The sequence below is a fragment of the Xiphias gladius genome, chromosome 21, assembly GCF_016859285.1.
Source record: "Xiphias gladius isolate SHS-SW01 ecotype Sanya breed wild chromosome 21, ASM1685928v1, whole genome shotgun sequence".
Taxonomy (NCBI): domain Eukaryota; kingdom Metazoa; phylum Chordata; class Actinopteri; order Istiophoriformes; family Xiphiidae; genus Xiphias; species Xiphias gladius.
In genome coordinates this window covers 3276824-3301708 of record NC_053420.1, presented here as the reverse complement: position 1 = coordinate 3301708, position 24885 = coordinate 3276824, and the positions used below count along the sequence as shown (strand labels likewise).

The 24885-nt window shown below is 44.4% G+C and overlaps 1 protein-coding gene across 1 annotated transcript; it reads left to right on the top strand.

The window, feature by feature from the left end:
• Positions 1 to 244: 244 nt before the first annotated feature.
• rspo4 (R-spondin 4) lies at positions 245 to 23638 on the top strand. Its single transcript, XM_040158913.1, has 5 exons — positions 245 to 329; positions 10213 to 10401; positions 11614 to 11751; positions 13929 to 14173; positions 23567 to 23638. The coding sequence occupies exons 1-5, from the start codon at positions 245 to 247 to the stop codon at positions 23636 to 23638; spliced, it is 729 nt and encodes a 242-aa protein (XP_040014847.1).
• The last annotated feature ends 1247 nt before the right edge of the window (positions 23639 to 24885 follow it).

Here is a 24885-nt window from a genome sequence, read left to right as displayed (position 1 = left end):
GTCTCTCCTCTCATCTCTCACCTTAACACTCATCGTTTTCATCGCAGCTTTGGGCCTGTGAGATCACCCCGTCCATTTCATCTCCATCCACCCCTTCAGCTTTTAAACCCCCCGTCTTTGCCCCTCTCACTTCTTGTTCTCTTTCTGTCCCTCGCTGTGGAACTAAATCTTCGACCTGACACCCCCGGAGTCCCCGCAGATGTCCGCAGCCTGGCGCTGAAGCGGGCGCTTGCCAGCAGCCCAGATGCATTTGCGACTCTTTGCCATTGTGATGTCCTTGCTATGTGAGGTGATCAGGATGGGGTCTGGTGTCGTGCAGAGGCAGAGCGGTGAGTACACAACGCGGAGAGTTTTTTGGGGTTGTGCCTTTAAAATGATCATTTCTGCTGTTTTCTACGGGCACTTGTTGTAAATTCTCTTCAGTTTCTTTGTGGTACCTGAGCTTATATTCCACATGTTGTGTATGAGGGCAAAACAGGAACTGACGGGATTCTGTACACAAAATGAAAACATGCAGAGATTGTGATTATGAAATGGACATACTAGAATTCTATAACAGGGTGATATATCCATATCGCATTCTTACTACGAGAAAATACTACAGGTCACTAAGAACTAAAACATTAAGGACACAGTGTAACATTTAGAAAATGTTTTTTAAGGTCAAACTGGAACTGCAAAATTTACAGAGTTTATTCCTGACATGGTTACAGCAGACACTAGGTGTTCTTAAAGAGAGCAAGGTGACGTTCTTGCTGTTGATTCAACAGTTATTTTCATTTCATATTTGATAATAAGAGTGAAAAAAAACGGGTTTCTCACGGCAGGGTATCTCCTGACTTTATTTCATCTGACGAGATGATTTAAAAAACGAAAGTAATAGAAAAAAAAACAATCGAGAATAACTGACAGTAAATGAAGCAAAGAGTTTTAGTGCCTTGCACTAACAAGAAACACATCCATTCACGACGGTGACATAGACGAATAAAGTGACATTGTACATTTCATGACAGCCCTGCCTGCCACTGCTCCGAGAGCAGAAATCAAACGCTTTGAAATCACTCCACAAAGCATGTTGAATCTTCATCACATTTTGTTTCCCCCACCACGTTTTCAAGTTTTCGTCTGTCTCGTGGTTAACAGTGGCTGAACTGTCATGTCGCTCCTTGTTAAGCTCTGCACCAGCAGACACCCTACACCGGTTAGAAAATACTCCTCAGCTCCATATTCGTGGCTAATAAATCTTTCTAAAATCCTTCTGAAAACCCTGAAGTCCTGACCGCAGCCGCACAGGTATGTGGTGACCCTCACAGCGCGCGGCGTCTGGCATTTCCTCGGGGATTTGGGACCACTGGAGGGGGATCCGGTCTCAATTACACCATCATCTTGGCTTCCGACGTTTCCCCCTCCCTGCCCGGTCCGAACAGAGGCGAGGCATTAGAGCCATCAGGTGTCACTGACTCTCATTCAAGGTAACAGCTTGTGACGGCGAGATTGTGCTGTTTCAGATAAGGGTTGACAAACACTAAAAACAACTGACTGAAATATTTCCCATGCGTGAAAACAGAGCAGGCGACGCAGTCAACTCTTCAGACGGACTGGAGGAATTTAACAAATTGTAAAAGAATACATCACATATGCAAATTCTGAGGCAGGGTGCAAAGGTGTAAAAAAAAAAAAAAAAATTATAAAATGAATGCTGCCCAAAATTACTGAGACCTGGACTGAGACATTCGATGCTAATGGATCAGATCAGCTCTAAGTTAGATACTGTTTTTAGATCTGAAGGGTCAAATGCTGAAAATGCTGATCGTGGGCACCATCGGTTGACCTGCTGTCAGAAAATCATCACTTCACCCCGAGGAGATTCGTGTCGTCCTATTGCCCCCCCCCCAACAAAATTTGAGATAAAACGCTTCAAGAGACAAATCCAAACGCCGTCAGTCTGCTGTTTTGCCAGGTATTCCTCTCACACGGTGCTCGAATCCATGTTACACTATTATATGGGCTTAGATGAAAACCTCTGTACCAAAAATAGGAATACATAACCGAGATTTAACCATTTTATCTACAGTCACATGATGCTGATTAACAATCAGTAATCAGTGGTTATTTTTGGCTTTTAGTGTTGCGTCATCCTGCATTCAAGGAACCAACTGGGAATCCACGTCTATTCACCTGTGACTTTGTGCGCATTTCACTTCATGCTTTTGCCATTTGCGCTTTACGGCAGACTCATGCTTCGGTGCATTATCAGCGTGCTGGAAGGACGTTTAACTGAGGGAACCAAATGTGCAGTTAAAGGCTTCTCAAACTAAAAGGTGGTACAACATGGAGCAAAAGGTCCTGTGCCAGAACTGCACCAGGGACTGTGAGGTTATAAATGAGTCGTAACCCCCTGGCCTGGAAATTTGGATTGTTAAGGTGTGGTGTCACAGACATAACCGCTTCACGACCAAGCTTGACTTCGGCAAAGGACTAAAAGCAGCTTGTTATGGCTCTCGTACAGCTGGAGAGGATCATCATCTAAGGTCTGCGGAGTGAATGCGAAGATGTAACACAAGCTTCGCTCTATACATATTTCAGAAATCCCGTGGTGAAAAACGTGTTAAGTAGCAGCACGTCTCAGACCCAACTGCTATCAATCGTCTGGACGTCCACACGTGTGTCATTAGGGACCGCACAGCTTGTGTTGTTTTAACACGTCACCCCACCTGGCACGTTTTTCTTGTTAATGTACACATTATGGTGCATTGTGGGTATTTCGGCTTCATCTGCAGAGGTGGTGGCTGCTGTGTGTTACTGGAAAAACACACCCTAAAACCGGATTTGTGCTGTTTCTACCGGTGAGGCGGTGGAGAGAGAGAGAGAGAGAGAGAGAGAGAGAGAGAGAGCGCCCACCTGAACCCATCTTCACCTTTACCTTTGTGATCTTTTTGTCTGCAGCAGGGAGTTTACCCAACTTCAGCTGGAGATATTAGGAAGATTTTCCGTCCTTTAACATGATCTGTACTTAACAATGAGTAAAACCCAGGATTAAGTAAAGATGCTTTGGAGGAGCTGTAATATGATTTTTGCTGCTGCTGTTGTTGTATAACATTTTTCCAAGAGGATAATTCTATCTTGGGACAAGCAAATCTTTACATCATATATTTGTCATTTTCTTCAGTTGTTTTGCTCTCCAAACTTGGTGGTATGTCCATAAAACCATTAGAAAATACTGTATCGTAACACTTTATTGCTTCTATTCTATCTTTGTTAAACCATTTCTCTTCCCTTTCTCACCATTTGTTACCCTCACCACATTATGTAAATTCAGTTTTAAGGTGGAAGTACATTTTACTCGCTAACATGTTTCCCTGAAATCCCAACAGAGCTTAATACACCTGGTGCTTGTTAAAAAACCCAGTGCAATCCCGTGCAAGGTCAAAGGTCACTGTTTAACGCTACCTAAACCTGCCGCTCCTCTAAAAGTCCCTTAAGCCGGCAGATCGATAGCACATGTGTAGGGAACTGTTTTTTAGACAATGGGTCAAGACCTCAAAGTGAAGTCCCAAAGCTCAGCGAAATGGGTTCCTGGCTTATTCCGGGCAAAACTAGATTCCTCTTTACTTAGACTTTGTCTGTGCCCCTCTGTTCTTGATTATTACTTTGCTCGACTCTGCTGAGCTGAGATTACTTGAAACATATCCTGAACACAAGCAAGTTCAGAGGTCACTGCTAAGTGCTACCTAAACCCGGCTAGGAGAAGTGCAGACAGATGGGTGAATCATTTGAAATACGAGTCCTTGAGTGTGACAGAAGAGGTCGCTGATCACTTCTGCAAGATCTGCCGTTTTACGCTGCACTGTCTTGGTTGATTTCTTGAGCCGTTGCTTGCTTTTGTCGTCATCGTCGATGCTTTGCGCTCATCACTGTGGTGTTTCTGCGGTGCGTCATTTCCCACTTAGGCCCATTATTCCAGCAGTGTAGCAGATTATACTGTGATGGCCTCCATGCATTTGCTGTCAGTAACATGTTCCGAAAGGTTTCTGAAGGTGCGTCCTAAAACACGTGTCATCAGATATGTCCTAATTGACAGGGACTGTCCAAGTTCAGGGGTTCCTCCGAATGTAGCGAGAGACACAGCTTGTTTTTGCCAGAATTTACAAGGCAAAACCAATCTGTCCTTCGTGGCTATCAGTTTCCCATAATCCACAGCACAGCGATCAGTGTCATGTGGTTCAACTCTAAGTATGGAAATATCTGGCTGTTGTGTCGCTTGGCATCTGACTAGCTTAGCCACATATGAGCTAAATTGGAAGTTCCAGGGGTTTAAAAGCAGCTGCGTACTAGTCGAACCAGATTTCTGTCGAAACAAGCACAGATTCAGCCGAGCTGCAGGTAGACAGCTGCTAAACTGTGGCTGGGACTTTCACATTATTGGCAAACTGATTACATGTCCTCCCTGCAGTCACTGGACTTGTGGCAGTGCATGAATTAACAACCGGTTGTTGTGTTTGTCAGAGATCAGTGACCCTGTGTCTGGCATCAAGAATAACCTGAGGAAAAATTCCCCCCCCAAAAAAACTTAAACGGTAAAAAATAACAAAAAAAAAAAAACGGAAGAAGCCCCAGGAACACAGAGCGTTACAGATAAATGGAAGTTCTTCCGAGGTTGCCCACTAACGGTGACAACCGGTAACCTCAGGTATCATTAAACGTTCCTCACTTTCCCACTGCCACACCTCGTCAAACGCTGAAGCGAATGTTTTACCTCAGGAATGAATCCGGAGTGCCCGTCAATTGGGCTTCGTCTCTGGATCACCTCTTTAGAGTGGGACAGGCAGGTTGAATCGAAGCCCTCTTAACGGTTACAGCTTCATGGGCCAAGTCATTCTGAGGATCCAGCTTCTAAGTCAGTCCGCAGCCTGAGTTTCTTAACCACCTGCTCTTCCTCTTCCCCTAACAAACGAGAAATGACTTCCTGTCCAGGAGTCTTCCCAGACGTACCATTAAGTATTTACAACAGTTAAAATAAAAGGTTCTGTGACCACTTTTTAAATGAATATATGGAATTTTTATTCCGCCTTACGTTGAGTCAGCAACAGTTTTTCACGGCTAATTGAAAGTAAGATTTATATAAAGCCATTTATATAAAATGTTACCTCATTTCCTAATAATTAAAACATTTTGAAGTCAAAAATGATGTTAGATTTTTCTGCATTGCTTTTCAGTGCCGTAGTATTTATAATGCCTGCAATGTATTACGTTGGGGGTACATTTACTAGTATGTCTCCCAGGGAAAATTCTTCAGGACTCAAACTGTTAATGGACAAGTTGGCTGTCAGAGATGTTTATCCCTCGCCCACTTGTTGCTGGATAGCCTCTGCAACACCTGACTGCTCTACCTGCAGTGGGAAAACCCGCAAAGTCTTCTTAGGTGATGGCAAATTCCACTCAGGAAGCTCAGTATGGATCGGCAGTGTTCATTCGATCGCAGTTTTTGTTTTGTGTAGACTAAACCGGTACACTCTGGTTAAAACCAACCCTTCTTCCCCATCCAGCCAAATCATTCAAACAACACGGTAGAATGTTTTAGCAGTGGGTCCATGAAGAACCCAATGAACTAGAGCTTAATTGTCTAGTTCCGCTTCAACGTATTCCCTGCGTTTCCCAGAATGTCTTTGGAAAGCTTTGTGTGGCGTTGGACAGAGCGGCCGTAAAATTTTCTCATTTGATGAATTACACATTCACGCCCAGGAGCTCTCGTAAAAAAAACTCTCAATGGGCTGCTATCCTGAATTCACTAGGGGATTTTTCCACCAGGTTTCCCCTTGACGAATCCTTTAAGATGGCTCCAATCCTTAAACAACACGTGATGATAGTTTCTACAGTCAAACATGATGCTTTCAACATTTATTTCATTGGTTTTTATTCATATTTGCTCATTGCTTGAATTTGTGAGGAGCAAAAAGTACGATTTTTCCTGCTGAGTCTGAGACTTTATTTGCTTCGGTGTCATTTTAACTCAAATATGCTTCGCTGTTAGGTGCAACTTGCAATTCAAAACATACACTCTAGACAACATTTGCCTGAAAAGTAATTCTTTATGGCAGCACACTCCTGTAGGACTCATCGCCTCCAATATCAGTTAACACAAAATCAAACACTGTCCTTGATCTTATATTTAGTAGAGTTGTTTTTTTATTTTTTGTTTCACAAATGGACCTTTAAATGCTTGAACCCCTTTACTGAACTGAACAGTTCTGCCTCTTTCTGAATTGTCAGCCTCAGCTCGGCTGCATGTTCTAATGCGAGTGGATCCGTATCAGTTTACATCGGTGACGGTTGTTCGAGCGAGCTGACGAGAATTTCGTATTTTTAGAGCTTATCTCAGTCTGCCATCAAAAAAATAAAATAAACAGAAATTCGTTCTGCAGATCTATAAATATACCAACTCATACAGAAAGATTTCTGCAGTCTGAGTGTGTCTCTCAGCTGTAGGCTGAAGCCACGGCTTGTAATGTCGACCCTTTTAACAACACATACGTCACGTCCAACCACTAAAGCTGACATCAGACAACAAAGACAAAACAAAACCGTAACGATATACAAAATGAGGAACAACTTACATCTCAACCTTCGATGGAGTTGTTTCTTTCTGATCATCCATTTTTGTTTTTTGTGTCAGTGTGTTTTTTTTTTAATGCTTTTGCTTTGCTAAACTTACTGCAGCTGCTCCATAAGTTCACTCCGTCGGCAGAAATACCAAGTTGTTTTACATCAGTCCTCACTGGTTGGTTTTAGAACATAAAAACTCCTCTCCACTCTTTTTAAACAACCTTTGGATAAAATTCAGGTACTTTTTTTTTTTTTTTTTTTTTGATCTGTACATAATTTGAACTGATTTAAAATCAACCAAATCTTCAGATTTTTGAGGCTTTGACTGAATAAAGAGTGAGTTTGCTGGTTCTCTCTAAGTAGTTGTGTTCACAATTCTTAAGCCTTTCTGTTGCAGTATAAAAATTGCATCGGTTAGTCTATTTGTTTTATACGTATGTAAGTTATATATGGAACTATAAAGGAACAGTGAAAGGTTTTACTCACAGATTTACTTTGGTAACTTTGATCAATATACAAGGCAACTCCCAGCTCTCTCTCTTTTTTTTTTTTTAAGTCCTACTAATACAAAACATCTCGTATCCCTCTGTTTTGACCATAGCAGCCTATTCCTGGTTGAGCCAAGTCTCAGACGTCTTCATTCCTGTATTTCTTATTAAACGATGTTGGATCTCCTGCCGCCGAAGTCACAATGACTGTGCGTGTTATTGTCAAACTTACTCCCAGGATCAGGGTCTTTCACCGTATCTTGTCATTTCTGCGCCAGGTTTTTATTTATCTGGAATTCCATTTTGGTTGCCGATGATTATCCGCAGATGAAAATAAAAACCATCTGTCAGAGCTTGTCATTGGTTGTATTTGACGTCCGTTTTTAAAACATCATACTTTACTTTAATGTCATTCTGGGCAGACTAGACGAGTGCCGTTCAGTCTGTCTCTCGGTCTGTCCATAAATCCCATTAACCAGCCTAAGCAGAGATGATCATTCGTCTATATTTGTCCAGATCGGTGAGCTCTCTTACTACTACTGGTTTTGCTTTGCCGCCGTTCAGCTTCATCCACACTTTGCAGTTTCCTCGTCCACATTCTTTGTATTTGGGTTTGCGTGCCTGTCCTGCTGTATCATTTCAGCCAGATGTTCATCCAGGTACACCTCAGCCCCTCGCAGCTTTCTGGTCTGCCTGAGTATGTCAGTTTTGGCTTTTGTGTTCACCGAGTGTGTAAACAGTTATCAGCTTCGTTTTTCCTTCCTTCCTGGGGAGTGTACGAGAGGCTGGAATCGAATGGGTTATTAGAACTGAAGCACCTGCTTTTCCAAAGACACTAATTCACTCGGTGAGACGTCTTCACCTTTTCCACCGGCTGTTGCCCGGACATGTGTTTCATGTCTTGTCCACTTCTGATCACACCGTCCACGCGAGAACCTTGTTCCAGATCAGCTGAGCGTCGCTCCAGATCTGCGACTTTGCTGCCCTTCTCCCTGATTATTAACTTTTGCTCCTGGATCTCGTCCGCCCGTCCAAGCGGTGCGGCTTGTTGGTCAGACACCTTGCCGAGGACTCCTGAAGCTCTGCTGAAGACCTTCCCCTGCCGCTCGACTCAAACACAGAAAACACAGAGACCACGGTCTCGCTTCTAGAGACTGTCGGAGCACCACCACACCACACACGCCATTTTCTGATGGATCACCGCCACCGGTCTCTGTTGGTCTTACATGCTGTTAGTTTTGTTATCTAAGTATGTAAAGCAGGCAAATACATTTACCGTGTACTCAAAAGAGGCGTATAAATGAATGACGATATGGACTCAGCTTACAAGGTTAAAACAGACATCTTTCAATTCACAGAGGCGTAAGGTTGCACGAACTGTGACCTTTCATGACCTCTACTGGTGACCTGATTATATGCATGCAACATCAGTTGCACGCACAAACCCACACACACACACACACACACACACACACACACACACACACACGCACGCACACACACACACACACACCTACCCACAGACTCGAGAAACAAGGACGCCAGCAGTCAGCCACATGCTCTGGTTGAGGATCAGACTCGATTGTTCGGACTCACGCATACTCACCGCCTGTCCTTCACCGCCTCAGCAGACGATATCCATCTCTCTTTTTTTATCCCTCTTTACTTCATTCCGTCCTTCTTTCCATCCCACCTTGCCCGTCTCTCCTTATCCGTCCCTAATCCCGTCAGATTAGAAGCGTTCCCACTTTGTCCGCGGAGTCTTGTTGGTCTCTGGGACCAGAACTCCCCGCTCACTGTTATAATATAATAAGACTTAGTTTGGCTTAGACCTAAGCCTGACTGTCAGGCTACCAAGACAAGCTGGTACAGGTACAGGAGCAATAGACCTACAAGAGTCAGCCATACCATGCGTACTACTCCCCATACCGTGAACACTGTGGGCATGTAATAGGATGTCTTAACAATACATCATTCATTTACTGACACTGCCTTTTTTGGGAATACAAATCTGCAACCCAAAAACGTATCAGTCAACATTAAAAAAAAAAAAAAAAAAGAATAACTCTTAATTCAGATTCATTTTGCGAAATCTTGAGATGAGTCCAAGTCTCAACAACTACAGATAATGTTTTCCATTATCATCTCAGTGATCTCTGTGCCAATTTATGTAATGGCGGACATTTTGTTTTGGCAGAGAAAAAAAAAAAGTGCCAATTATTTGACACTGAAAGAAGAAATCTGAAATTGACGTATATGGCCTTTATCTTGGTAAGATAGAAAAGGGAACTCCATTCCAGAAGTAATAACTAAATCATTTCTAGGGGCTCTAGAATATCAAAAGGCCGGGTTGTGTCGTGATTCTCCAAAAAATGCAGAAGCACCACAAGTCGTCGTTTCCATTTAGCATTTTGTCGGCATGTTTTTTAAGTGCTGCGGCCTCATTTTTTGAACGGGAAATGTGGTATGTAGAAGATTTAAGTTAGAGGCTCCACCCCTTCAATGCCCTTCCAACACAGTAAAAGCCAATAAAGTTCAAAATGACTAAATCAAGGAGAGGCTTAAAATAAAAGAACATTTCATTTTCAAAAGCAGAAGTAATTCAATGTTAACAACTTTTAAATGAAGTCAAACCTGCTCTTAGAATCCAAGACGGCTACTTCAAATAATCACAAATTATGTCAGCGGTTTATCAATTAAAAAAAAAAAAAAAAAACTTAGTGAGGACGTTTCTGTACAGAATAATTCCCTTCAGGAAATTTAGAATGTGAATTTGACTTGATTTTACTTTCTTGAATGTCCAGAGGAAAAAGCAGCCGTTCGGTCTATCCTAGCGTTAAGGGCTAAAGGTGGTCTCTGCCGTGGCCTCGTGGGAATCTAGCATCTACAGGCCTTTATTCCAGGGAGCTCAGTGGTGGATTTTTCATGGAGTCCAGGAATTCCCTTGGTACCATGAGGATTTGTGATGTCTCCTTTCCTTCCACATACTCTCCTGCCCCTGCCCTCGCTCTGTTTCTCCTCCCTTCTCACCCTCCCTTACCTTTATTTTGACCCCCCCACTGTCTCCCTGCTCTCTCTCCCTCCCCCCTTGCGCTAACCCGCGGCCTGTTGTGCGCCGCAGCTCACAGAGAGGCATCCGAGGACTGCCGGAGCTGTCTGGAGTGTTCCCGGGACAATGGCTGCGTGCGTTGCCCCGAGCGACTCTTCCTGTTCCTGCAGAGGGAGGGAATGTCTCACCATGGAACCTGTCTCCAGGCCTGCCCCGCTGGACACTACGGACAGAGGGGGAAGGACGTCAACCGCTGCATGAGTACGTGTTTTACACAAAGAGTTGCTTGGCCTGCAGGGATCTCTCGGTCTGACTGATATCAAGCACGAATGACTGATTTGTCTTGAGGCGTAAACTAGTGTAGGAAACGATGATTCTTGTGTCAGATTAAAAGACTTTAGAGTTTCACACTGCCCAGATTCACAGTTTACATATTTATCGAGGTGCACCCTCCTTAATTCATCTCAGACGCATGCTGTTCCAATAGAAAAATGAAAGTTTCACCTAAGAGTGCACAGCTTTTGTCTCATTCACTGAGAGATTTCGCTTCCAAAGCACCAAAGAAATTTCTTCTGTCCCGAGTGAGAGCAGAGACAGGAGCCCTCCTGATTGGTCAAAACCCCCAACGGCAAAACCACAAATCCTGTACACATATTCACGTGGGAGGCTTTTGAGATGGCATGAAGTAGGGATTTGTGAAAACAGCGGGTGCAACCAGCACTCTGAGTATATTCAGACACACAAAACAACATGCCGTGATGACTTGGATAGACGTCTTTACACTCAGGTAAACGAAGTAGCATGTTAAGGCCAAAGGCCCAGACGTGGGACGCTGGTAAATTTCTGTTTTACGTGGTTTTCAACAAGTCCTCACACCTAAAAGACAAAATACTGCAGGACACTTGTTAGTTACCAAAACGAACCATAACGCTGTTTCACAATTGACTCACTAGATGAGGGTTTTCTGATCTTCCCCCTCTTTGTTTAAAGTCGGGAAAATTTGCGGTAACTTCCAAATTCCAGCCAATAAAGCTATCGCAATTTTTTTTCAAACAATCTGGTCTTTCTGCCGCTCATATCAAATCCTACTGCCTGCCCCCCTGAATCTGAAACGGTTTAAACTCAAAAGCGATCCGTCACTTTTATGTCCCATCCCCACATTCTGTTTCGAAAGGAAATGCATCACATGAGGAAGTAAAGATGCCGCTGCACACGGCCCCTCTTTCTGACCCGTGGTTTTCCGCAGCATTTCCGTCCCTGCCCAATTTGAACTGCTGCAGCGTGTTTAATCAGCTCCATCCTTTCCTTCTGTCCGCCCTGCGTTTCACCTTCATGACTAAAGTGAAAAATCAGAGCGACCGGGCGAACAAGAGGCTTTCGTTTTCTCCCGACTTCATGCAAACAGATTTACGCCGCGAGCAGATGTTCTGTACTGTTTGTTGACTAGATGTCTGATGGTCTCCCTCCTCTCAGAGTGCCGCTCTTTGGACTGTGAGAGCTGTTTCAGCCGAGACTTCTGCACCAAGTGTAAGCCTGGCTTCCAGCTGTACAAGGGCAAGTGTGTGACCGGCTGCCCAGAGGGAACATTCGCCCACCAAACAGACTGCCTAGGTAACGAAGACACATTTACGACCAACGCTTTGAATACTGAGTAGCTTGTCACGCGCCATGGCCGGTTGAATGATTGACACCTGTGGCTAACGCAGACAACAACAGGGCGTATTTTACCAGAAGTGAAGCATGACAGGTCGGAGAGGATTTCCGTAACTTCTAGAAAACACTGTTCCGTCATGATGATGCGACAAGATGTGTGATAAGTTGTCCCAACAATCTTTACAGCGACCAGTTAATGCATGCATTTGTCATGTCTTCGGAGCTCTGCACACTCGGTAGGAACCAATGGGTAGTAGGAGTCGGCGTTGAGAGATGGACTAAGACGCTGGTGGTTTTGGTTTTTTCCATGGAACAAAGTTGTGTCTGCGCACAGATAATTTAGAAACCTGGACGATGAATCAGGTATGCAGTATTTTCCATGTACCTCGGGATATGACTCAAAGACAGGATGCTGGTGTGCATGCCGCAAACCGATTGCTTCCAACACTCTGCCTAATACCTGCATGACCTTTTGTGACCTGTGTCCGAGTTTAATTGCTGTTTCAAGCGGGTGAACCAAAAGCACTTTGACCCCAGCCAGCTATGAAATCCAGGTCCGCTCTGCGATGGCTGCAGCAGCGGGGTTAATCTGAGAGGTTTAATGAACAGCAGACCTGTTCCTGCAAAGCCTTCTCCTTTTATCTGCCTCGCCGGCTCTGCAGTATTTCATGTGTGAATGGTCGGGCATTTCATTGGTTGTGGTTTGTGGTTTTTTTATCTTACATCAAACTGATTTTAGTGAAAATAACGTGACCATTGATGGATAGCACCTGTTTGGGAAACTACGCTTTGTTTCAGGAAAGACCATGACACAAGAGAACAAATCTTGAAGTAATTCTGTAATTCAAATAACACGTTCACATTGGGCAAATCATTGTTCTCAACGAAGTAACATTATTGAAGTTTTAAAAAAAATCTATCACATTAAATACTGTTGATGGCTCAATGACACATCCAAGCTAGATTTTGTCTTGAAATATTTAAATTTTCCTTCCGAGGACCAACTCCTGTCTTCGTCTAGTTCCACGAACGCTCATCCACTCAATTATTTTCACTTTGTTTATTTTTCACTTAAATCTTTCCGAATACGGAGCCAAACTTTCAATGCAACACATGATTCGCATTAATAGTCTTAAGAGAAGTTTCAGAATGTATCCTCGCATCTTGCTGTGTATCTTCCCTGCCTTCTAAGTGAGATATATTGTTGAGCTCATTCGTCATTCGGGGCTGTTCAGGACTCCAGATTCCCCCTCTGCCGTCCACCTGCCCCATCTGCAGCTACTGCTGTTTCTTGGCATCGTGACCACATCTGGTTTTCATGGCGATGCTAAGGTTTCACGTCTGACTGTTGGTGCGCACCTCAGGCAGCTCGAGAAAAGGGTTGCTGGAAGTCTCTTGGTTTCAAATCTGACAACGATATTGATGAATACCAAGAAATATTCATCGTGGGGCGAGGCTGCTGGTTTTTCCAGTGCGGAGCTGCTGGAAAAACTCGCGGGGACTGATTTTGTGGGTGACATCACTCGTCAGCAACCAGCCCCAACGAGGGTAATGTCCCGTGTATTAATGCCTCAGCTGGTGTGGTTGCCAGAGGTCTGAAGAAAGCATTTGTCTCGATATATTATCACCACTCCGCGGCTAACGGTTGCAATTTGTTTTCTGTATCTTCATTGTCTCAGTCTCTGCATTTCTCTAATCCGTGGACTGTATGGAAAAGGACATTGAGCCGACCCATTATTTTCAATTAAAGGAAAAGTTTGTCCGGCGCCGTCAGCCCAGGAAAGGAAATGACGTATAGCGAAAGTATTTATTTATCAAGTGTGTTAACAATCAAACATGCTGACCACTTTCCACCTCGTGGGGACTTGACCTAAAAGTGCCTGAGCAACTTTTCCTCTCTGTGGTCTTTTTTTTTTTTTTTTTTCTCATCATCTTCAAGAAAGCCTTAAGGTTCCCTGGATACATCACACGTGAAACCGATTAAGCACTTGGCTTCTCCGATTCCAGTTTATTCCAATATTGTCTTCTTTTCGGGATCTGGTTCTGTAAAATAAAATTTTAAAAGTTTTCCTTTTGGTTGCGATCTTGAAAAATCTTCAATCGGCTCTTCTCTTTCTAATCCTCTTCTGCCTTAGAGGACTGCCTCTTGGCTCCAGCGGGAGAGTGGAGCGAGTGGAGCGTCTGTCTCCACGATGGCGTCGCCTGTGGCTTCAGGTGGGGCAGGCAGACCAGGACTCGGGGGGGCAGGACGCCCGAGGAGAAAGCAGCATCGCTTTGCCCATCCCACAGCGAGACGCAGAGGTGCAGATTGAAGAAAAAGTGTCCCACAGGTGAGGAGAGAAGGAAGGAGGAAGCGGGAGGGAGATTACAGGTGCAAACAGTAGGTGCAAAAAGGGGCTTAGAAGATTTGCTGCTGTCGCTGCTGTTATTCATAAATTCAAAATCAACCATAAAAAAAAATTTCAGCAGAAACTCCCTGCTTCTAATAAGCACAGTCTGATAAAACCGATCATTTATTTGATTTATTCCTTATTGTGCTGGACCGCCAACATCTGTGGATTCCCTGCGTTGTTTGGTCTTGTGTTATGTGCTGCGTTGACACACTTGTGCAATTTATAATGCCAAGTAAGAGAGAATGGACCCTATAAAAAAATTCCAACATGTGCTACTTCTAATTAACACTTGTAGGCTGATGTTAACAGTCCCCCCCCCCCCTTTCTGGAGCGTTCGCGTGGTGGTGTAGAGCTGTGCAGAAGGGCAGGGAAGCCTCCTCCGCTCTGGTCATCGTACGCTCTGTGTGGGAAAACTCCAGGCTGCTGAGTCTGCGCCGTCTCTGTGACTTGCCTTCAATCAAAGCGGAAACTACTGACACTTTGTAACTTCAGTGATAAGCGATGGACATGTCCACATCCACAAGACGTCCAAGATCCCAAGGGATATTTCACGGGCTACTTCTAGTCTTACTTCAGTACATCAAGCTTATCTTCAGGAAATCTTGTTTGGTAAAGCAAGTTGTTAGTTTTCAGGCTCAACCTTTTCAGGAAAAGGCTCATCCAGCTTTGCTTTTTTTTTTTTTTTACTTCTTCACCTTCTCTTATTGTGAGCATCACAGTCAGACTGCAGCACATGTCAAATCTGGCACAACATTGAAACTCATGAGCGGGCAGTCCTTACACGAGTCGGGCTTTTCGCAACAGCACCCACTTTTGTTGGCCTCGGTTCAAAACCTCCAGCGGGTCTTCCCCATTAAACAACAAAAATAGGTAGTTGTAACTGCCCTTTAGAATCACGCGTGGAAGCGTTTTCAGCCGGTTGACACTCCAGAGCCGTTACACGTCGCTGCTGAAAAAGAAATCTGTTATGGTTAAAGTTTAGTCGGGTTCGTGGAAATGTCACGGTTTGGGTTAAAATTACTACTTCGTTAAGGTTAGGGGACCTTTGTTGTCACGGTTGCAATAATAACCACTCGGTCGATCGTGGTCATGGTTAAAATAAACCAACGTTAAATGTTGGTGGGCAAGTGTAAACAAACAGACTCACCCCGACCTCCTCCCCCTGTGGACTTGTGTTGCTTCGGCTCATTAGCTGAAACAACTGTGGTTTTTCTTGGGTGGACGGTCCCCATCCCCTTGAATCTGGTTGTGGGGCTGTTGACGGACTCAAGGCTCCTCATCCGTTCCGGTCAGTGCTGCTGCCTGCAGGGGACACGCAGGAGATGTTTGTGTCGGGATTTGTGTGTTTGAATCGGAACGGCACTGCCTAGGAGCTTAAATGGCAAATGAAATATGCAGGGGAGGAAGTAATGAGTTACATTTACTCTCATTACTGTAACGGAGTTGTTCTTCGTGTACTTGCTCTTTTTCGGAGTATTTTTAAAAATCGGTAGTTTCACTCTTTCTTAAGTAATTTTGGAAATCGTTACGGAGAAAAAAACGAAGAAGTAATGATTCACGTATGAGAAGGCTACTAATGAAGTGAGCCAGATCAGCAGCTGCGGCAGAGGAGAAGCAGCTGGTCTGCGGCCGCCGGAGGGCAGAGCTCCGTGCTCGGAGAGGTTCGCGGTCTGCGTGTTAACGTTCACTGGCCGAGGGTCAGGGGGCGCGAGGGGCGTGCGTTCGCACCCGGGCGCGGGTCTAAGTATGCAATAAAATTAAGGACGGTGTCATTCTGCGGCCAATGGTCAAGATTAGAACGAGCTCGGCATAGACAGCGAGTGACCTGCCATGTTGTGTGACCAACAGGTGCACGCTGGGTCTGGCCCAGCGCTACCAGCCGCTGTGGAGTTGATGTTGTTTATACATCTCTGCCTCTTCTGCTGCCTAATTCCGCTTTTTATTCTTCAAGAAGCGGCAGCTATGTGATTAACGTAACATAATATTGCTACATAAAATCTCCGGACCCCCGCTGTGGTATTCAGGTGTTTTCTACCATTCTGTCCGCCCCATTTACACCAATGGAGGTAGGCTAAATAACAGGAACACCTCTCTGTATGATGCAACACAGCTCAACAGCACCACACGCCACATCCTAATAAAAACTGAACATTACAAGCTCCATGCAGGGAGGACTTAATGCAGGGCTGTTGGATTAGGCTGCATCAGTTTTAGCTAGGTGTACCTAATAAACTGCCAACTGAGTGTATCAGTCGTATGCACAGGCTGCAAAGCGCCTGACTGGGACTTAATGGTCGCTTTCCGGTGCGATTCCCTCACCTGGGAACTCGAGTGCAAATTCCCAGTACTCTTTCCACCCCGAGAAAATACGACACAAACGTGGTGCACACCAGAGTCTGGATGACGGCGTGTGGTAGAACCAGTGAGAGGCTGCGGCGGGAAAACCACCTCCAAAACGTTGGTCTGTGTTGATGGAATGAAAAGGGAAGACGTCCCACATAGGGCGATTCCTGCGAAAGACATGTTTGTGACAGAGGGTTTATGAAAAGCAGCATTGCTAACAAGAGCTGTTGTGAGTGGATGAGAGGACACGGACGACACCGTTTTCTCGCTCCTTTCATCGAAAAACCGAGCATCTATTGATATTGCTGTTTAACTGCATCATCGGCATCTCGCTGAATTCGATCCTGTGCAAAAACAATCTCAAACATGCATCTACACGCCCTTTTGTCCCGAGCACCGAAAAAAATACGAGTTACGGATGGAAACGAAAGAGAAGCGAGCGAGTATGATGACGAGGAGAACGACAACAGACTCTCGTATTGTTTCTTTACGCTGGTGGGATAACATCTTAAAACGTCGCACCTCATCAGCTTCATCGGGGGTTTATGCCTTTGCGTTGCTTCCATCCAAGGTTTTCCGACCTCTCGGATTTGGTGCTAGCTCGCAGAAATAGGCATAATCGTGTCCAGGGCGTAATGCTCATCATGTGTTCTGTGTTTCTGAGAGTCCAGAGGAACCCGAAAATAGACTCCAACTGCAAAAAAATATTTTGAAAGCTCTGTGTTGTGGAAATGCTGTCAGTACTGGTTAAAATTGTATGGAAGAGAACAAAAACACTGATTATTTAGTCCCTTATTCTAAGCCCTCATCAGCAATAGAACTATTGTATTGGATAAAGTGTCTGGCTCTTGTTTTTAACTCTGCATTAAATTAATGATGAACTTCATACGGATATTCCAAAACATTAAAAGCCAAACTTGGCAGCGGCTTCTGCTTTCCCTCTATAACCAAGTTGTTGTTGTTGTTGTGACCTTTTTATTGTTCCATATTTTCCTCCTTTTTACACAAACAGCACAAGAAGCTGTGAAACCTTTTAATAGCTCGGAGGAATGTACAGAGCTCTGTTGGTTTTAACGTTTTCCAAATTGGTGAGAAAGGCCGCAGTAATTTCTCTTTAAAGCTCTGCAAATATTGTCTCGTTTTTAGTGTGTGTGTGCGTGCCTGTGTGTTTTCCACTTCTTCCACGATGTAAGACATGTCATTTGAAGTAATTATCATTATCATTGTCAGATCGTATGTCCGGTGGCATTAGCAGAGGAAGAAATCTGATCCAGCTGAGTCTGGCGCAGGGATCAGGCCTGTGGACCTAATAGCACACATCTGGGATAAAAGGGTGCTGTGGCATCTCCCTGACATTCCTCTGTTTTTCCAGATTAGACGGTCCTCGTCTTTTAATTCCAGCTCTCTTGTTCTCTTATTGTTTTCAGATGATAAGGAAGGACATGGGTCTCATCCGCCATCGACCGTCTCTCCTCTGCTCCACCAGTGGCAGCAAATTGTCAGGGGCTAACAGAGGAGTTTGTTTCTTGCGTTCCCGGCAATTTAGCAACATCTGACAGTTAAGATGTTGTGCTGTCAGGGAGTGTCCCGGCAACACAAACGTATTCCCATTTGTATCCACATCTTCTTGTCGGTAGCTTTTTTCATGAGAGGTGAGCCGGCTGTTAGAGAATCCCAATCACAGGTTCAAGTCCCAGTCAAGTGTTCAAAGGTGGAGGTCTAGCAGTTGCAGGTGGTGTTGTGCTGGCACTCTGCAGAAGTGTGCACTGTGGTTTTCAGTTAGAGAAGCGTGCTTTGAGCTAAATGCTAGCACATCTTTGCCTAGAGTGTTTTAGCATGCTAACATTTGTTCTTTAGCACTCAACACTAAGAACAGCTGAGGCTTGCACGTTTTCGGTCATAAAAAAAAGTACTGGGTACATTCTAATTGTGTCCTGATGATGGCGCTAGACAAGAGGTCAGATGATCACCAAAGGGATGTCTGAATGTCTGAACAAAATAGTTGAGATAGTTCACCACAAATGTCGACCTCATGGTGGAACTTGAGGTAAGGTCAGCGGATCGCTGAAGTCATTAGGACTCATCGGCCGGGCACCATTAACGTCTGTACAAAATTCCAGGGCAAACCATCCAGTTTAGTTATTTAAGCCTGAGCCGAAGACAGACAGACCGACACTGACGCCCCCAGAGACGCGCAGACGTGCCCTGTCCTGCTGCTCCGGGGTCCTGAGACTTGACCTTGTGATGTCTAGCATCTATAGCTAATTATTTTCAAGTGGTTGACCATAATGTTATTGTGAAAAATTGAAAAATTGTGTACCCACAGATGGTTTAGCATTCAGGGCTTCCCATGCTGAGGACAGCATTCAACCATCAGCCCTTAAAGCCTGAGAGGCCGTAGGTTTTTTTTCAATGTCAACCAAAAGACCGTACCAAGTCGCGCCTCATCTTACTTGATTGCCCAGTGGCCGACCAGAGAAGGGACTGTTGCTTAGAATTACTGCGAGACTGATGACGGGCAAATCTGAGATTTCAGAGATCTGTTATATTTAGGCTTCAGGAAGAACAGCTCGTCACACACATAATATTCACGACATGGTCCCACTGAACAAACTGTCCTGCATGTTCTGAGGCTGGGACCCAGCAGGTGAATGTCAGAGCATTTACGTTTGAGGACCTCGGAATCGCTATGCAATCAAGTCATTAGTGTAACTTCTCAATACACAACGTCTGTATGGTGCAAGGAAGGAGCTCAATGGTCCACTTACTATTAATATTGATATACGTGACCACTTGCTATCACTTTACCAGGACTTTAGGTCGTGTGACGACACCGGAGCCAGCTCCGTTCGCCAGATGAAGACCGTGAGATGCAGTTGAAAGCTCTGAATTATTCATGCGTGGACCTTTTTTGTGCATATGTTCTTTTCATAAAGGTCAAGAATGAACATCCATGCAGAGAACAATTTCATCTCACTTCAGTGGACATCTGATTTGACCAGCAGTTATTGCGAAATATCAGGAAATAATTCAAGAATCCAAATGTTTGGATACTTCAGTCAACTTGTGAATTATTCATAAAGACTGATTTTTATTGTGAAACCGTCGATAATCCAAACCAAAACATACATTAGAAACATGTCTCTGACTGGGAGCGGTTTTCGTCTCTGTTTTCCATGATTTGTTGTAGTCCTACTGTTTAAAAAAAGAACCAAAAAACTGTAAAAAATGAATAACCGTTGGCTCGATGACTTGATTTTATGGCATTTTCAACTGGGCGACTGCAACTCCTGAGATTTTAGAAGTCAGAAATAGATTATAATATAGTTTTGTGCCTCACTGCCCGTAGTTAGGTATTTAGCTCATAAAGAAAGCAACCAAAACAGATGATAAAAGCCAAATCACTACTAAAGCTATGTTGGCTGTAAATTTAGCCAACATAACTGGAAAAATAAACAAGCTGTGTAATTATATATATTCTTTCCACATGCTGATAAACTATATATTTTTAAAATCACTTTCGTACATGCAGCCAAATGTTTGGTGTTAGTGTGAAAGCGTATTAAGCTGCATTTATGGTAGTGATAATCTCCCATAGTCGAACTGATTTACTCGGCTCCCTTTTAAAGAAAGAGAGCGTCAGTGGAGCTTTATTTAGGACATAATGCATTTCCCCTGCTATAAAATTGAAAGAGGCTGCATAGCTAGTGTTTTATGATGCAGCGCAACATAAATGTAAACTGGAGGGAAACCGTGGCATCTATGGTCGACGTGCAGCAGCATGCATCTGTTTTGCATCTATATTACAAGAGGCTAAAATAAGTGTGGCTGAACTCCCCAGTCAGACGTCCGTCCTTCATTATTGCTCCATTTTTGCTGCAGTGTGTTGTTTTTTTTTAATTCAGTAAAGTAGAAATGAATGGATATAAGTGATAATAGAAAACTGACGTCCCCTGTGGCCTCTGAGTGCAGAAAAATAAAGGAAAGCTTAATTCCTACAAGAGAAGAGAAATCCTGCTACAGCTGCACTTCAGCGTATCAGATGAAACAAAAATCGAGCACAGGCTCGGTACAGTCCCACAGCAAAGTTACGGCTCTGCGCGCTACAGCTAGCTAGCCGAGAACAAGTTCAGAGCACAATATGAGGCTGAAAATAGCAGGCGGAACAGGGCCATCAACTGGGGTCGCTAAGCCGCAGTGTGTGCGCTCAGTCTACGGTAACTAATGTCCTCTAATGCTAACAGGAAATGACCTAAGGTGTGAACTGATTTGTAAAATGTTTAAAACAAAAAAACTCATGAGCCTATATTCATAAAATATCAATTCAAGTCTTATTTCTAAGAACATCAGGGAAACTGCAGTTTCGAAAGGCTACTGCCAATTTCAGATTCTACTAGAGACCATCTTGCGATGGGATCACTCCAGTTGCGTCGGAACGCGTTGACTACATGAGCTCTCACTCACGGGTCAGACCGCACCCATCGCCGAACTCGGCCTTTATTTTGATCGCAACTACACGCCCGCGACGTGACACCCGCCTGCCAAGCTGCTCAAAACCACCTCTGTGGTAGTTCCCGCTTCAGTAGGTGCTCTCCAGGACCACATTTTGCCATGGCGACACACACACACACACACACACCCACACACACACACACACACACACAAACACACACAGAGTCACTTGTTGAAACACTACCAGCCTCGCTGTCGCTGCTGGTAAAAATTTGACAACCAGCCCACCCAAACTGTCAGTCAGCCATCCAGTGGATGCATTATATTCATGTCATGTGGGACAAAACGTAGCCATTCAACTATGCATATTGGCTTTGACAACGTCTGATGGCTCTTAGCCATGGCGGTGGCATCCCCTGTTCCCACAGCAGCCTCTACAAGACGCCCTGAGGGACTTGGCTCGCCAACCATTTCTTTGCTTCTGCAACCATAGATGCTACAGTCCCTCTGGCCTGTTGATACCCATCTATTGACCCTGAAGTCCACTGGGCCAAAAGACGTCCTTCTGAAGCCTGACAGCCTCCATTACAGCTGGCACCCCCCCCCCAAACAGGCTCTTGGGTTGCAGCTACAAAAGCACCCTTCTGGCCGCGACCCTCAGCAGCATTTTCTGGTTGTTGTCCCGTTTGACTTGCGAGTGTGTGACCGTGGCTGTGAACATGGTGCACTGACACAACACCACCACAAAACTAGGCTCAACAATTACCACGGAGCGAGATGAACCCTCCAGTCCGTTTTTTTTTAAAATGATGAAGAACAAAAGGATTTATAAACAGTATTCACTACAAGACAGTTGGATGGTATTACATTGCGTGGGTGAAATGGCTTTTGTATGTATGTCATCCCCGTCGTTGTGTGTAAATTTTGGGTAACTTGTTTACAAGACTGTGTCCCACAGCTAGAAACACAAGTGAAACAGAAGTGACCCACTTTTTCCAGGCTGATGTTAACAAGTGACATTTTCTGGAACAGCTCCATTACTGATGAAAAGAGACCATGTTCGATTTTATCGGCGGGATTTTTTTTTTTTTCTGGGGGGGGGACAAAGTGATATTATCCAGATCATTTTTTTTAATGGGGATATGAGCTCATTCTCTGGTCTGGCACTTTTAGCACAACAACAGAATCCAGCTAATTTAGGTGTAAGGACGCAAACACAGCACGGGGCGTCCTTGGTGGTTCTGCATGGTATGCACCTTGAACCGCCGTGACCGTGATGCCGAATTCAAAACTGTCTGGGGACCCGCATCGCCCCCCTCCTTTCTTGGAGCCCGCATTTCCCGTCAGTCTTTACTGTCAAAGGCAGAATGTGATAATAATAACCGTTTTATGAAAACGGCAGCGCTCCTCTTACTTATTGTGTAATCAGTTGTAGAATTAATGGGGGGGGGTAAGTGTTTTGTAACTACTCTAGTACTGATGCAGGATTGTGAACTTATTCGTTGCTACACCTGTAATCAGCCAGCAGGCTAGATTTAGGATGGTGCGCAGCGATCGCGGCTTTGCGGCGAACGATTGATAATGTTGTGAGATGTAGTGAGTTGGAAGGTCTGAGCTTTGCAGATCATGGAGATTACATCGGTGACTTACAAGACATTTTTTATCGCTCTCCTATCATGAAATCAGGTCGGACAGGAGACATGAGCTGCATAGAAGCGCAACTGCGGCATCTGTCCAGTCCTCACCAGCTCCAGCCAGTAGTGGCGTTAATTTCCTCAGAGGCAGCTGCGCTACGAGCCTCCGAGGTTGAGTAACCTTTGAATTCGATGAACAAAAATAGTTTTCAAGCAGGATCCGTGAGGAGACTAGAGGGGGGGAAAAAAACATTGTTTTTATTCATCGATCCATTCGTTTCATTTCCCCCGCTCTCCCTAGTGTTATACCGTATGTCCACAGTGAAACTAGACGCCTCATTGTAAAACCGGGGGCCTTCATCAGTCATTAGAGGTATCGCTAATATGATCACAACATATAAACAACCAGAGATCCGTGTGCTTTGAGGAGCTGCCATTGGGAGTTACGCTTCAGTTACAGCCCCCCCCCCCAGAAATGCTTTTAAAAAATCCCAAAAACTCGCCCTAAATGATGTGCTTGTGGATCACAGTGGACAGAGACAAATGTATTTCTGTCACTGCTGAATAGATGGGAGTGGTGGGAAGTTTCTAGCTGAGCTGTGGGCATCAACATGAAATTATACACTCAAGCCTGCCGCGCTGCTTTTTTCAGCATTAGTCTGCCAAGCAGACCTTATACAGGGTGCGTGTGGCACAGTTACGAGCTTCAAATGTTCACCGACAGAAAGCCTGGCAACTGGAACTAACTGATAGCAACTGTATGTCTTATCCATTTGAATGTTATGTACTGTATTTATATACCTGTATATGAAACAGGTTAAGTTTTGGTTAAGCTTTCAAACAATTTGGCTGTACCTCCAATCGTATTTTGTTCTCCATGTGTCTGTAGCGTAAGAGACATGGCTGGATCTGTACAGGTATCTGTGTTTTTCCTTTTTCCTTTTATCACAGTCCACTGCTGTGGACAGATGTCCATCAGACACAGCGGAGACTTCTGAGAGCAAGGGAGCACCCGTGGTCTAAATGATTCCTGGCTGAAGTCGAACCTGTGGAGCTCGGTGTTCAAGTCAGCCGACAAAGCATCCGCGTTCTGAAGGGAGTTAGTTCACGCTGAGGGGTGCTTTTCTCTCAGACTGAGCCACTTTAAAAGTATCACGCTGATGTCCCGAGCCTCTCTGATGCCTCTTCCCGCTCGCTTAATGTTGCAGTACGTGTCTGTCCCGTCATTCGAAAGGGCTACTTTACACCTCAGGCACAAGGCCGCTTCCACACAATTTCAGAAGCAAAAGATGAAAAGACTAAATCTGTGCGTTCGGGATAACACGGAAGTGACAAAATGACTGACAGGACTCTTGATTGTCTTGGCTTTTGTTTTCCCCAGGGAGTTTTTGTCTTCAGTAAAGGTTCAACACCCTACTATAAATGCTTTCAAATGTAATATCTCACCAAAGGTTTTTTTTTTGTGTGTGTCACAACATAACTATTAGCTAACCTTCCCGGGTGTAAAACAGCTGAAGATGATTAAATTCATGGTACTGTCAGAGCTGGTCAAATCATTGGTAAACTCTTTTTTTTCCTCAATCATTTAATCGTGTGATGGGACCTTTTTTTTTCATCTGTGCACATTTTGCGAAATGTTTCGAGACTGTCTTGTACATTAGAAACACAAATGTTGGTAATCTCCCCCTCGTATGAGCGTCTTAGAGGAATCCGTGCTTTTATCCCGGTTATCCATTTTTAAAACACGCTGTTTCAGACGCTGCTACTTTAACATGCCGCCTGTACAGTGCCGAACTCAGTGGCCTTCTCGTCCAGCAACACGTGGATCTGGGCAGATCTTAAAGTGTAACGCAACACAGACAGCGAGCTAAAGTACATTTTCCCAAGTATCATATGCATTAAGTTATCCCCGGTGCAGACGTAGCCCCGGGGCAACTAAACCTTGGACAACAGGTACTCATTAGAGAACAAGGAGCTCTCTGCGGTCCCCTTTTTTCTCTCACTTTCACTCCTTGAATGTCTTTAATGTGTTTTAGAGGCAGGCCTAAGTGAAAGCTTGTAATGAGATTTTTTTTCTTCTTCCTTTCAGAGACTGCCCTCGAAGTTGTGGGCAGAGATGAGAAAAGTATGTTTCTAGGTGGATTCCAGGCATTTACATGAGGTTTTGCGTCAGTGTGACTGATTCAATTTGGCTTGATTCAGTCTATTTCAACGTACTTTCATGAAGCTTTTATCAGCCCATCAAGAAGTTAGAGATTCAGTGTGCTCCA

What these genes read in the sequence shown, in the direction of transcription:
- rspo4 (XM_040158913.1), top strand. Translation starts at nt 245, where the DNA reads ATGCATTTGCGACTCTTTGCCATTGTGATGTCCTTGCTATGTGAGGTG. An exon ending in GGACGTCAACCGCTGCATGA is followed by an intron (nt 10,402 to 11,613) that starts GTACGTGTTTTA and finishes CCCTCCTCTCAG; the next exon opens with AGTGCCGCTCTTTGGACTGT. An exon ending in GGAGATTACAGGTGCAAACA is followed by an intron (nt 14,174 to 23,566) that starts GTAGGTGCAAAA and finishes CTTTTATCACAG; the next exon opens with TCCACTGCTGTGGACAGATG.